We start from the raw sequence: 13,933 nt of genomic DNA, 5'->3' as shown, positions 1-13,933 counted from the left end.
TTAGCCTCCTTGGGCAACTGTACACACCTGGCACACACGACAGATACACAAACATAAAAATAATCAAAATAAACGATCTGTTCTCTCCTTCCACAGTAGGGGTTCTGGAGACCAAATTTAGGGCAGCAAGCTTGGCAGCAAGCGCTTTCACCCGCTGAGCCATCTTATTGGAACCCATATCCTAACATGCTTGTTTTAGCAGCATAATTTTTTTTTCCCTAACAGTACTGGAGATGAAACACAGGACCTGGGACATGCCAGATAAGTGCTCCTACTACTGAATTACATCACTGCCTTAGGGGTTTTTGGTGTTTTGTTTTGTTTGTTTTTTTTAACATAGGTGCTCCTAGTCCTCCTGCCTCAGTTCTGCCAATGCTTCAATTACAGGTAAACACTCAGCTGTAATTTTTTCTCATGTTAACAATTCTCTCTCACCACTCTCAAAGTCTCAATTAAAATCACTGCTGTTTGTTGCTATTAAGTGCTCAGTAGTGCAAATTCTTGCAGTTTGGAAAATAGATAAAGAAGTAGGAGAAGCAGCCAGAGCCTGGGAATGGAGAAGAAAGGCCCCTTTCAGGGCTCCTGACCTGTTTGGAGAAGGAGTCCTCGAGCTCTGTGATGTCATTAGAAAACTCTCCAGATGTGGTGACTGAACTTCCACCACCATTGATGCCCCCACCACAGGAGCCTCCATAGGGGAGACCCCGGTCAAGCCGGTGGCTCCGGGCACCAGTCATGGCACCCTCGTCCAGTGAGGCAGGCTTGCCCTCGAAGTATGCAGGGTTCTGTGCTTTTTCGTACTCCTCAAAAGAGAACTGCATCCGCATGTTGGACAAGATGATGCGGCGGGACATGCGGCTCTCTGAAGCTGAGCTGCGCAGCCGCTCAAAGTTCTTATTCATACGATACTGGCGAAAAGCTGTCTGGATGGTCCTGGCAGCCCTGCGGCTCAGGAAGGAGCCCCCATACTTCCTCTCCAGCATTTCCACCTGTCAGAGGAACAAGTTTAGAAAGTTGCCAGAGCCTCATGGCCTTGGTCCTTAACCATACCCCGCTCAAGTCACAACTAACTGCTGGAAGAAGTCATGACAGGCTGTGCGCCCAGTGTTTTCTCACTTATAATCCCAAGGTGTATGTAATCACAGGGGAAAAAAGAAATGTATATTATTTGAAATCAGAAAAAGCTTAGAGAAACAAAAAAAATGAAAGAAAGGAAACAATAAATGAAAAGTAGGACGTTGAAGAAAGAAGAGAATCAGAGTAAGAGAAAAGCAGGATGGAAGGAAAGACAGGGCATGAGGGAGGGTTCACCTGCAGCCCAAACATCTAGGCATAGTCATAATTAACGTGTTGATAACTGCCCTTCCAGGCTCTATTTTTCTGAAATCTTGTATACTGTTCTCCCTTCCCTCCCTCCCTTTTCTCCCCACCCCAGCCCCTTCAGACAGTGTATTGCATCACACTGTGAAATTGCCAAGTTACGTGTGTGCCTCCCCACTTAGACTCCATGCCTTTGAAGGCTGGATGCAGGTCGCATTCATCTTTTGGACCCCATTATTGGAGCGCAATAATGTCTGCTAAGTGAAGAGAAGACTCAGTGTATGTGCAGTGAATGTGAATGACAGGTCCTGGAGCCAGTCTTCTCCAGGCCCAACCTTACTGTTCCTCCCTGAATACCACCCTCAAGTACCACACCCCAACCCCCCTCCTTCAGCTCTCTCTGTATCCCACTCCCATTTTCAACCGGAGCATCTCTTCTGCACCTTCTTGTCCTGCAGATCTGTGGAGAGTTCATAGCTGTCTGACAAGGCCTTGGAGCGCTTTATCTCCTCCTCCTCTTGCTTCCTCAGGGCGACACTGGCTGGCTGGAGGCGTGCCCTCTGAGCCCAAGGAAGGCCCACCCCAGCAGGGGGGCCTCCCATGTGGCTGCTGGTGGGGGGTAGCTGGCTCAGCCGGTAAGGGGGTTGGCTCCCAGGACTATCAACCGCTGTGCTCAGGTCACTGCCTGGGGCATCATCCTCCACACTGTGGGGATGAGATAAAATGAGCCAGGATGCGGCAACAGGAGAGAGGCTTGCTAGGCCCAACTGAGCAAGTACACTAGATCTTGCCCCAACCCCACCTTCTCCCATTTCCTTAGATACCTAGGGACCCGAACATTTAAGAGACCTTCAGTTCCTTTCCTTTAGAGCCCCGTCTCCATAACTTCGTTCTGAGACACCATTCCCTGAAGGGGTTTTCTCAGTTTGTTCTCAGGCCTAACCAGACTCCTCACAATTTGGTCCAGTCACAACCCTACACCTAGTCTCCTCCCGCTCCTGTCCCTAGTAGCTCCAATCTCAAATCTTCCCTCTCCTGACAGCCTAGTTGCTCCCTCCCTAGACCTCTTCTCCTCCCAGCTCTAGCCCCTCCTAACCCCATGCAGTGATTTCCCAGAACTACCCAGACCAGTTTCCTTGACATATAGCCCCCTTCCAGCCCTCTTTGATGATTCCTGTACCCTGCCCATCCAGGTTATCTCCTCCCCCACCCAGCCCTGCCCCTGTGCCCTGCCCCTGCCCTTAGCAGCCTGGAGTCCAGGCCTGGCCAGTTCCCAGGGTTCCCAGGCTGCTGCTGGTGCTGCGGCTGCTGTTACTGCTGCTGTTACTGCTGCTGCTGCTGGTGAGAGGGCAGGGTGAAGGCACAGGCTGGGCCACAGTGGGAAGTGCCTCCCATTCAGCATTCTCACAGGTAAAGAGCTGCCCTGTGGGGAAGCTTCCTTTTTCTCCTCATGTCCTCCTCTGCTCAGCTCGGGGAGGAGGGCAGGGGGTTCTCAAGCAGAAAGGTGGCTGGAGCTGGGTCCCAGGTCTTGCCTGCTGGGGTTACCTAGAGCTGTTGTTCTGCCAGACCTGCTCCCACAGTGCCATGGCAACCAGGCTGCCAAGGAACCCAGGTGGCGGCAGAGCTCCAGAGCATGGTGAAGAGCACAGAGGTGGGGAGAACCAGGAAGGCTGAGGGGTGGAGGAGGTTGTGGGAGAATGGGTGTGGCTGGGCTAAAAGAATGATCTTTTTTTTTTTTAATCTGAGGAAAGTATTATAGGCTGTAGAAGCTCCTGGCTAGTAAAACGATTAAAGGGCCTCTCCTCAGCCTCTCTTGGCAGAGGTCAGGGTGCAAGGCTAGGGCAAGTTGGCTAGGTGGAACTGGTTACCTACTAGCACAAGATCTTGAGCTGTCTGGGGCCTGCCAGCTCCCTGTGCTTCAGGTCAGGGCAGCAGAGCTGGGCTCGGCCCTGGTGGGAACTCTCGCTCACTGTCATCCTCCACCCTCCCAAGTACTAGTCAGAACAAGGACTGCTTTCCACTCCAAGTTCTCCTTCCTCTCAAACCCCGGAGACCCCTGATGCCACCCTCCACTAGTCAGACCCAACCCAGTATCATAGATACTCCTCCTGTCTCTCTCAGGATGGCAGGATCCCACTCACCAACTTCTCAAACCTCTCCCTTACCAGTACACACTTCAAACCCAGCTTTGTTCGACCACCTCCTCTATCCACAAAACATCCACAGTTTTCACTGTCTATGAGTTAGTAGTCCAATTCCCAATCACTCTGGCATTGAAGCCCTCTCCAAGGTTCAACAGACGATGAATGCTTCTAGAATACTTAGTATTTAGGTTCTCACCACTTCATACTCAGTATGGTTGTTCCTTCTAACAATCCTATAAAGTTGTTATTTGTCTTCATTTTATATAGAAAACAAAGCCCGGTGAGGATAGCTACCAACAATACAAGCAGGATTCAAATCCAAGTGGCATGACTTCAGAGTTCACATTCTCTGTAGCCCATGCTGGTCTCGTACTCACAGAGATCCGCCTGCCTCTGCCTCCCATGTGTGGGGATCAAAGGCGTGCGCCACCACCGCCCGGCTGTTCACGCTCTCAGTCATTAAGCCGCCCCTCATCTAATCCACCCAGGCCCAGATTCTGTTTTTCTCAAATGTTCCTCAGCCCCTTACCTCCCAAACTGCTCATATACTATCTTCCACTCCCAAGGCCATCCCCATCATTTCTGCTAGTGCAATCTGAGAAATGCCCCACATGCTAGTTCTGTTAAGATTCAAGTTATGAATCTACTGAGATGCCACCTGCATCTTGCCACTAGCCAGAAATGACCACTGACCTTGACCTCACTCAAAGCCCCTACCTTTGCACGGGACACAGACTGCTGGCACAGATTAGCTTTGGCAAAGAGTGCACGACTCTCAGCATAGGAAGAAAATTTGGTAAATTCCTATCTGGCTGGCAAAGGGTATGGAACCTAGACCAGAGAAGGTGTTTCTGGTATGAGGGAATCAGTGAATGAGTACTCTTGGCGGCTGCTCCAATAAGACTCTCACTCGAATCTATACCACACACTCCAGTCTTATTTGCAAATCTGTTCTCTAACCTGTGGAGAGTGAGAACCATAGAAACATACAAATTAGCCCATCTTGCTTTCTCATCAAACCCTGCCACAGCTCCCTATAATTCACTCAATAAACAATAACCAAGCACTTTCCACGTGTTGTGCACAGCACTAAGCACTGGAAATCAATTAAAAAGCAAAGCCATCAAATTATTTCTTCAGGATGGTAATATTATAGTGAGGAAAACAGACAAAAGGAAGGAAGGAAGGGAGGGAGGGAGGCAGGGGAAGAAAGGGAGGGAGGGAGGGAGGAAGAAAGGGAGGGAAGGAAGGAAGAAGCAAATCTTTATCATTTCAAGTAGAGCTATGTGTTAAAGATGGACAATAAAGCAGAGTATAAAAAGGTGCTATTTTGCTGGGTGGTGGTGACACATGTCTTTAATCCCAGCACTAGGGAGGCAGAGGTGGATCTCTGTGAGTTCGAGGTCAGCCTGGTCTACAGCGCGAGTTCCAGGACATCCAGAACTATTACACAGAGAAACCCTGTCTCAACAAACTACTAAAAAAAAAAGAGGTGCTGTTTTAATCATGTGTGCATGTGTGTAAAAGAGAAAGAGAGTGATTCAGACAGAGACACAAAGACACAGCAGAGACAGGCTAGGGATAGAACTCAGCGAATTACGCAGGTCCAGTAAACTCTTTCCACTGAGCCATAAACCCAGTCAAATGTGTTATTTTAGATGTGGTGTCCAGGAAAGCCCAGGGTAGAGGGAATGCCATAGAAGCAGAACAGTGATGGAGACGAGGGAGTGAGCTGTGTCACTGTCTTAGGCAAGAGAGTAGTCAGTACAACATGTCTACACGCTTAAAGATCAACAAAAAAGACAGTATTGCCAGAACACAGTGAACAAGACAGTAATGAGAGATCTAAGACGGGCGGTGAGAATTGTACTACTTAGTTTTTGTCAGCTTGACACAAGAAAAGAGTCACCTGGAAACGGGGAGCTTCAGCTGAGGATTTGCCCTTATCAGACTGGCGTGTGGGCATATATGTGGGCATTTTCTTGGTTGATGACTGATGTGGGAGAACTTAGCCCACTGTGGATGGTGCCACCCTGGGCAGGTGGTCCTGGGGTGTATAAGAGAGCAGGCAGAGCAAGCCATGGACAGCAAGCCAGTTTCTGTTTCAGGTCCTGCCTCCAGGTTTCTGCCCCGAGGTCCTGCTCTGACTTGAAGACTCAATAATGGACTGTTGCCTGGAAGTCTATGAGGAAATAAACCCTGTTCTCCCCAAGTTGCTTGTGCTTTGTGTTTTATTATAGCAACAAAAAGCAAAATAATACAAGGGACATTGAGCCTATCATAAAGATTTTGGCTTTTGATCTGATTGAGATGAACACAGAAAGGATGGAACCTAACTTATCATCAATAGAATAACCTCCATCTTCCTTACTTGGCCTGAGCTGTATACCACACCTAAACCTGGCTACCTTCTGCTCACGCTTCAGTATTTAGCTCAGGTGTGCCCTTCCACACCAGCTTTCCTCCTTCACACAGGTTACCTTACAGACATGCCCCCTCCTTCATGGTACTGCAGGGCTCTGCAGCCATCTCTGCCCCCCTGCGACAGCCACTGTTAGCCCCTTTCATAGTGCAGAAAGGTAGAGTTGATATAACTGTAACTCACGGTCATACATAGCTACTAAGAAGGCCAGAATGCAAACTCAGAGATCAGACTGCCCTCTAATGATATTTCAGTGCCTCTCCTACTCCCAGCCCTGTGCTGCTCCAGGCTCTCTGCTCCGTGGTAATTCCTCTCTTGAGAACTAGCCCCATTTTGATTACAAAGGGAACAGTGGCAGGAGTCGTGGGGTGGCAGCGCAGCTTCCCATTGGAGAGACTGGCCAAAAAAATGAAAATTGCTTGAAGGGTTGCTCCTGCTATCATCCATACTGCTGAAGAATCTGGAGGTGTGGAATCCCTCAAGCCAGAGCCCCTAAACACTAAAACACTTTAGTGACATGCCAATCACCTGAAAACTGCCCCCATACACAACACACACACATACACACACACACGGATAAGTATAACATCACAGACACATCCATAGGCACACGGAAGTAGACATGAATACATGTAGACACAAACACACACTGCCTGCTGGTCTGTTCTGTAGGGGGAAATGAGAGCATTCTTTGCAGAGGGGAAGAATAAGCCATGTTACACAAATAACCACAGAACAAAGTGGAAAGTTATCAAGGCTGGGGAATACAGGAAGTGATGGGGGAGTAAAGGAGAGAGATTCCTTCTACTTGGGGGTGGCTGAGCAGAATAAAAATAAACTAGCACTTAACTATGCACCTACCGTGTGTCAGGCATTTTCCACACATTATTTAATCTGCATGGCAAACACAAGGGGAGAATTAGGATTCCTGTTTTACAGAGGAAGAAAACAGCTCTAAGAAGGAAACTAACTGACAAAGGTCACAGAGCTAGTAATGGCAGGATGCGGATTCAGACCCAAAGCCTGGGCTGGCCCTCCTGCTGTCTTGAAGTCTTCCTGGGAGAGGAAGCTCATGGACTGTGCTTTGCCTAAGAGGAACTAGGAGAGATGAAAGTAAGGGAATTTTGTAAGTCAAGGCTCTAAGATACGGAGAAGCAGGATAGGATGCTTTCTAGGGACTCGAGGCTGGCCTGGCCACGACAAAGGATTGGGCACTGACCCTTCCCAGATGCTACTACTGTTTACTGTGGAGATATCTTCTCTCCCTCCTTCTCTTTATTGGTACTGCCCAGAGCCAGGATTTCAGCGGGGAATGGGATCAGAATGCAGTTGCCATGGAAATGAATGGAGACTGTTGCTATGGATACCATAAGATGAGGGCAAGAGGAAAGCAAGGTTGCTGAAAACTATACCCATGACAACTTAGGTTGGAAAGAAAAGGGACTTGAAGTGAGAGACAAGAAAACAAGGAGGTGAGGGTATGGAGATGGAGCCAATGGCTTTAGGTTCTAGAGGGAAAAGACTGGGCAAGGAGGTTGGCGCTAACAGAGTGGCAAGGGATACCAAGGAGCAGCGGCGACTGCTTCTCAAAGCTCTTCTGCAAGATATTTTTGCTGTCCAGTCCAATCCAATCCCAAATTCATTCCGATTAGCTAACCACTAACCTGAGGGCTGAGCAGGTAAACCAGTAGGAAAGCAGATTCCAGGAGCCCAAAGACCTGGGTTGTAATCCTGGATCTGCTCATTCGTAACCTTAGAAATATATTAGTTGTAACTTATTTATTCTTTTCACTAGGTCTAGCAACTGTGCAAATTCTGGGTTTTCTCCCTGAAGGGGATATAGCATAGATGGGAATCTGAGGTACAGAGACATGAACTCAGTTGTAAAAAAAAAGTCTCCTGTAAGTAGTGGTGGAGCCAAGACTCAAACCATATCTGAACACACGAGGCAGGCAGTATGGCTAAGGAGCAGAGCATTTGCCTAGCATCTCCAGGTTTTGGGTTCAATCCCTACCTCCACACACAGAAAACAATAAGTCTGCATACAGAGCTCACATTCTTCCTGTCCCCTTCCACTGTGGAGTCCCTGTGCCATCCATCTCTCCAGTTCACACAAGGGACTAGACATCAGTTAAGTATTTGTGAAAGCAGGAAAGCCTGAATTTAGATGGGAAAAGCTCCTCCATTTAAGAACCATGACTCATGTATTTGCACATGAGATTCACAGAGCTGGAGCAAACTTTACAAACAAGTTTTAAGAATCATCTAATCCCAGATCCAGGTGAAGCCTGGGCAGTGAAAGTTGAGTCTCTCTTGAAAACTTCCCTATTTCCTACGCAAAAGGTGCACTTTGTGCTACAAAGATCCACGCTGCCCCCACCCCAGCACTTCCTACTGCCTCTCACTCTGGCCCACAGGGAACAAAAGGCTACTTGCAATTCCTCTATAGCAAGCTCATCCATCATCTTTCTGGGCTTTCACACACAGACTTGCTTTATTTTTTCCTGCCCAAAATGTCTTTTCTTCATTTCACCTTTGGACTTAGCTGTCCTAGATGAGCTCATCTTCATTTTGTGTACCCTGAGCAGGCAGAGCTTCTAGCCAATTCAATTCTGACTCACTCTCACCCGCCCAGGTATTGTCTCCTTTGTGTCTCGTTCTCGCCCATCTCCTGGTGACCCTTACCACCAGCTTACGTAATTCTCTCTTGAAGTACGCACTGCACACTCTTGATCGCCATGTCTCTTTTCCAAGAGTAGTGGTCTGGCGTGATTCACTTTCATGGGAGTTACCATGCCCAGGTCAGGACCTAGCATACATCCATTGCTCAGTCACCTTGTTCCCTAAATCTGCAGGTAACGTATGTCTGTATGTGTGTAACTATCTGCCTGATAAACTGATAAACTTACCCCAAGAGCAACAGTGCCATGTTTAAAAGTCAACCACATCTCACCCTTATGATTACATTCACTAGGCATACACATAGAGACTTTCTGGTCGGAAACCTCATATGTTCAGAATTCCTTAGAAAAGTAAAACCTCACACAGACTCTCACTACTGTGAGACCTGTGCAGTCTCTCTCTCTCTCTCTCTCTCTCTCTCTCTCTCTCTCTCACACACACACACACACACACACACACGCACACACAGATGCACAGACACATGGAGGTAGATTTTTCTCAGAATAAATATTAGGTCTGCTCCTTCCCACAGCACAGACCCTGTTGGATCGAGCCAATTCAGTTGTCTAAATAGGAGTTACCACTCTTACAGTTCCCAAGATGACCATCTGTCATTGACTTACCCTCTTCCTTCATTCAGGTACCCCTGCCCACTTCCTTCTATTTCCACTCAAACAAAGCATAGATGATCTCCTTCTCCCAGTTACATGTCACCTAGACTCACACACCCTGGAGAGACATTTGAACACAGCAATTACTCACCATTCCTCAACTTGACCCTGGAGCACCCCGGTGGGCATTTTCCCCATATGGTCCCTATTCTATTCCCTGAAATGTCTTCTTACCTCTTGTCATCTAATCAAATCTTTGCCAATACTTGAGACCCAATTCTTAGCCTTCATCCTCCAGCAAGCCCTGCTGGATCCTACCATTCCCCACTGACTTTTCCGTTTCCTAATATAAACACATCGTGGAAGGGGGAGCTCAGATCCATAAGGGCCACTGTCTTCTTTCCCCATAGCACCCTTTAAAGCAGCAGTCCTCAACCTCCTATGCTGCCACCCTTTAATAGAGCTCCTCATGTTGTGGGGACTCCAGCCATGAAATTATTTTCGTTGCTATTTCCTAGCTGTGATTGTGCTACTATTAGGAATTGTAATGTAAATATCTCTGTTTTCCAATGCTCTTAGGTGACTCACAGGTTGAAGAGTCTTCACTTCCAGCCAAGTGAAAGAAATGTTTACAAATCATGTTGGAGAAATGGCTTCCTCTCAGAGATCCTAACGTTACAATATCGGAAACAAGGACTCCTAATATTAAAATCACATCATCAGAATTTTTGAATGTTAGAATTATGAAATCTAAGATCATAGGATTGGAGAATCCAAGTATCATAAAATTGTAGAAAGAAAAATCATAGAATTTCATGAAATCATAGAATTGCATGAAATATGTCCCCAAATCATCATATTTTCAAAGGTCATAATTATAGCTTCTTAAAATAGTGGTAGCAGCTCAGATTCAGAACATTAGAGCTGGAAGAACGCAAGTGACCCTAGGCAAACCACCTTCTCCATGGGATGGAGAATATATATATATATATATATATATATATATATATATATATATGTCAGAAGTCAAGGGCTATGTCCAAGATTAGCCATTTCAAAGATGCCCTTGGCTAGTGCCCTGAAGACAGTAACAGGTGTGTTCATGCTGGGAGGCATTCACACATTTATTTATTGAATGACTTTCAAGTGTTGACAGTGCCACAAATCAGACCCTACTCTGTCTTCCAGCCCATTACCAGCCCCGGAGAGGAAAGAAGGCAAAGTTCTGGTGGGAATGGAGACAGGGAGATGGGGTGGGGTGGAACATACATCAGACAGAGAGAAGAGATCAGCTTTTATTGATGGAAATTTCTTTATACATAGCAACACACATGCTAAAAGGCCTTTCCCTCCTGACCATGTTTACAGAGCACTATGGGCATGATGGGGTTGGGGAGAGGGTATGAGGTGAGGCCTTCAAGCAGTGGAGAAAATGGCAGCTGTGGCCACAGCAAGGGAATGAGTGACGGGCTGGGTTCCTGCACCCGTCTGGTCCTCGGAGCCCTAGGCACCCTGCATCTCTGTTTGTGCTCACAGAGAACAGAGGTAGGTCCTTGGGGTGTCATTTGGAGACCTCTCCAGTAGTAACAGGCTCCAGGGTGCCTGGGAAGTGGGGGTATGGGTGCAAGAGGGTCCAGGTTCCAAGCTTCAAGCTCCAAGCTCTGCTTCTCCCACATCTTAGTAAAATCTAGGACTCCAGCTCTTTAATTCAAGGGCTAGAGCCTAAGGGAGACAGCAGGGGTGGGGAGAAATTCCAAGAAGGAGGTCAGGGAAGAAAGTATGATGCTTGCCCATCTGGTTCCTGAAGCAGGGGGACAGGGTCCCATGAGGGATCCACAGAGGCAGGGGTTGGGGGCTGGTTAAGGCTTTTGCTTCTGCATAGAAAATGGCCCTTGTCCTCTCAGTTACCGAGAGGAGGGACTACTGCATTCGGAGGCCGGACAGCAGAACTGGTGAGCGTCTTCCTCTTCCTCTTCCTCAGTTTCCTCCTCCTCCTCTTCCCTGGGGCCAGGAAGGGCAGGGTAGAGGCCACAGGCAGGGGTGACAGAGAGAGGCAGAGACATTAGTTTGCAGAGAAGGGGAGATACATGAAGGGCCAGAACTGGGAGGTTGGGCTAGGATGGGGTCCAAATGGGGAAGCCAGTGTGACACATTATCCAGGGCCACAGCCAACACAGTCTCCAAGGAGCCTATGGCTGGTACCCTTGTGGATATCCCTCCCCAACCCAGCCTTAATCTTAGGGTCATCTTCACAGTACAGAAACACATTTTTTTTATTCTGACAGGTGCCCAACCTTCATTTTCCTATAAATAATAACAGCAACCTGTTTTCTGCTAGAACTCTGTATGTATCATCTCATCGAACCCCTGCAACAATTCTGCAGAAGTGGCAGTTTAAAAATGAACTTAACCTCAGAGAAGTTAGATACGCAGACTGAGGTCACACAACTGGGTATAAAATACAGTCAGGACCCGAATCAGGAGTTTTTAGAGTTTCAGGTCTCAGACTCAGTCCTTCCAGGTTTTGTGCTAGAAATCCATTCTGTCCTTATAGGATAGACTTGTATTTCCTTAAGACTCCAGGTCAGCAAAACCAAGAATGATGCTTAGAAATCCAGCATGAGAAGTGCACAGCGTTAGAAGCAAAAAGACCTGGGTTCGTGGGTTAGGGATAGAGCCCAATGGTAGAGTGCTTGCCTATCACATGACGGCCCTGGATTCCACTCCTAGAACCACAAAAGGAAGAGGAAATAAAGAAAGATAAGGAAGAAAGAAGAGGAGAGGAGAGGAAAGGAGAGGAGAGGAGAGGAGAGGAGAGGAGAGGGGAGAAGGGAAGAGAGGGGAGGAGAGGAGAGGAGAGGGGAGGAGAGGAGAGGGGAGGGGAGGAGAGGAGAGGGGAGGGGAGGAGAGGAGAGGGGAGGAGAAGGGAAGAGAGGGGAGGAGAGGGGAAGAGAGGGGAGGAGAGGGAAGGGAAGGGAGACCTGGGTCTAAACCCAGGTTTTACATGTGCTTCTAGTTATGTGCCCTTTGGATATTGTATTGCCCCTCTTGGGAGTTGTTACCTCATCTGTAAAAAAGGGCTCATGCTGTCAACTCCCAGGACTGTTGCAAAATCTACAACATACACCAAATGCCCAGCAAACAATCAAAACGGAAATAAGAGCAATGGGGATCTTGTTAATTGCTTCTACATCTCATTTCTTTTTAAAAAAAAATATTTATTTATTTAAATATTTACAGTATTCTGCCTGCTTGTATGCCTGCAGGCCAGAAGAGGGCACCAGACCTCATTACAGATGGTTGTGAGCCACCATGTGGTTGCTGGGAATTGAACTCAGGACCTTTGGAAGAGCAGGCAGTGCTCTTAACCACTGAGCCATTTCTCCAGCCCCTACATCTCATTTCTAAGGAGCCGGTCTGCATATGACAGTCACTGACGTGGGGCTACAGTATCATGGAGTAGAAGGATAGACAGTAGGGCTGGGAGGGGATCAGATGCTTCAGAAATGGAAAGGCAACTTTTCTGGGGACAGACAAGGAAATGACAACATCCCATTCCCAGACTCCTCAGTTCAGAGACTGTAAGAAATATGGAATCCAGGAATGAAAGGGATCAGGAAGAGATGAGAAGGAAAGATGACAGGAGGGGAAGGCACTGTGGTCCACCCGGCAGACAAGCAGCACATGCTTGAATACACACACACGCATACAGGCACACACCCTTCTCCAACTTGGAGATCCCTCTGACGCACTGTTCCACAGACACACTGAAATCACATGACCCAGGTCTCAAGCCCCGAGCCTTAGTTCTCCATTCCTCTTCTCTACAACATGATGAAAATGCCACAACTCTTAAGGTTGTCATGAGGAAAATTTGACAGTCCAGTCTCTTACCAAGGACAGGCTCCTGCTGCTTCTCCTTCTGACAACTCCCTTCTCTTTTATTTTTAGCCCCCCTAAAGTTCACCTTTCAGCACCAATCTCTTTTGCTCACTGGCTCTTGGCTCCTCATTGTCTGCTGGATAAAGCTAAGACTGTAAGTTGGCGCTGAAGGCTCCCTCATCATAGGGCTCTGCAGGCTTTTCTGGACAGATGGACTCAAACAGGCCTGAGTTTTAATACTGGCCCCACCACCAACCAGCTTGTTGGGCTGGGATCTATTTCTTTACCAGTCTGGGACTCATTTTCCTCATCTGCAAAACGGGGAAATATCCACCCTATAGGGTATGGTCGGATTAAATGAATCCATGAATGCTAAAGCATCTACCGGGAGAGGTTTGGGGCTTAACAAACACATGGTAACGTTATTATGGCTGCCAATGCCAGCGTATCCACACTGTTATTCTCACTCCTGTCCAACTGTTGTCAAGCGAGTTCACTATTACATCTGCACGACCAGCCTTTTCACTCCTCGATGCCTTTGCTGATTTTATTCATGCCGAATTTCATGCTCCTGATCAAATGCTGTCTTCCTGAGAGCTGTCCTCCCTGACTCCCAGCCGTAAGTATTATTTGCTTCTACCTGGCTCCAGCAATTATGTGCTTGGTCAGAGATTTTTGTTGATTTCTTTCAACTTCCCTGAAGCATTCCTTTCACCAATCTCAATACACATATATGTCCATTACCATCAGTGCTTTCCCTCTCTGAGAGGAAGGGGGGTCCCCTATACTATTTAAGGCCAGTTTCCAGCCGAGATCTGGGGTCTATCCTTGCTCTCTCATGCACAACAACCATTCCTTCTATCTCCCACATT

The 13,933-nt window shown here is 47.6% G+C and overlaps 1 protein-coding gene across 1 annotated transcript in view; it reads right to left on the bottom strand.

Moving 5' to 3' along the window:
• LOC121443079 (IQ motif and SEC7 domain-containing protein 2-like) overlaps nt 1-13,933 on the bottom strand; it is an 84,087-nt gene that overhangs the window by 20,583 nt on the left and 49,571 nt on the right. The window contains 2 exon segments of the mRNA XM_041644762.1: nt 588-989; nt 1,764-2,025. Coding sequence (XP_041500696.1) covers nt 588-989; nt 1,764-2,025 — 664 coding nt within the window.

This window comes from Microtus oregoni, unplaced genomic scaffold (assembly GCF_018167655.1).
Source record: "Microtus oregoni isolate MIOR12 unplaced genomic scaffold, Mior012 000099F_ref0000060, whole genome shotgun sequence".
NCBI classification, from domain to species: Eukaryota; Metazoa; Chordata; class Mammalia; order Rodentia; family Cricetidae; genus Microtus; species Microtus oregoni.
This window is presented reverse-complemented; position numbering and strand designations above follow the sequence as displayed.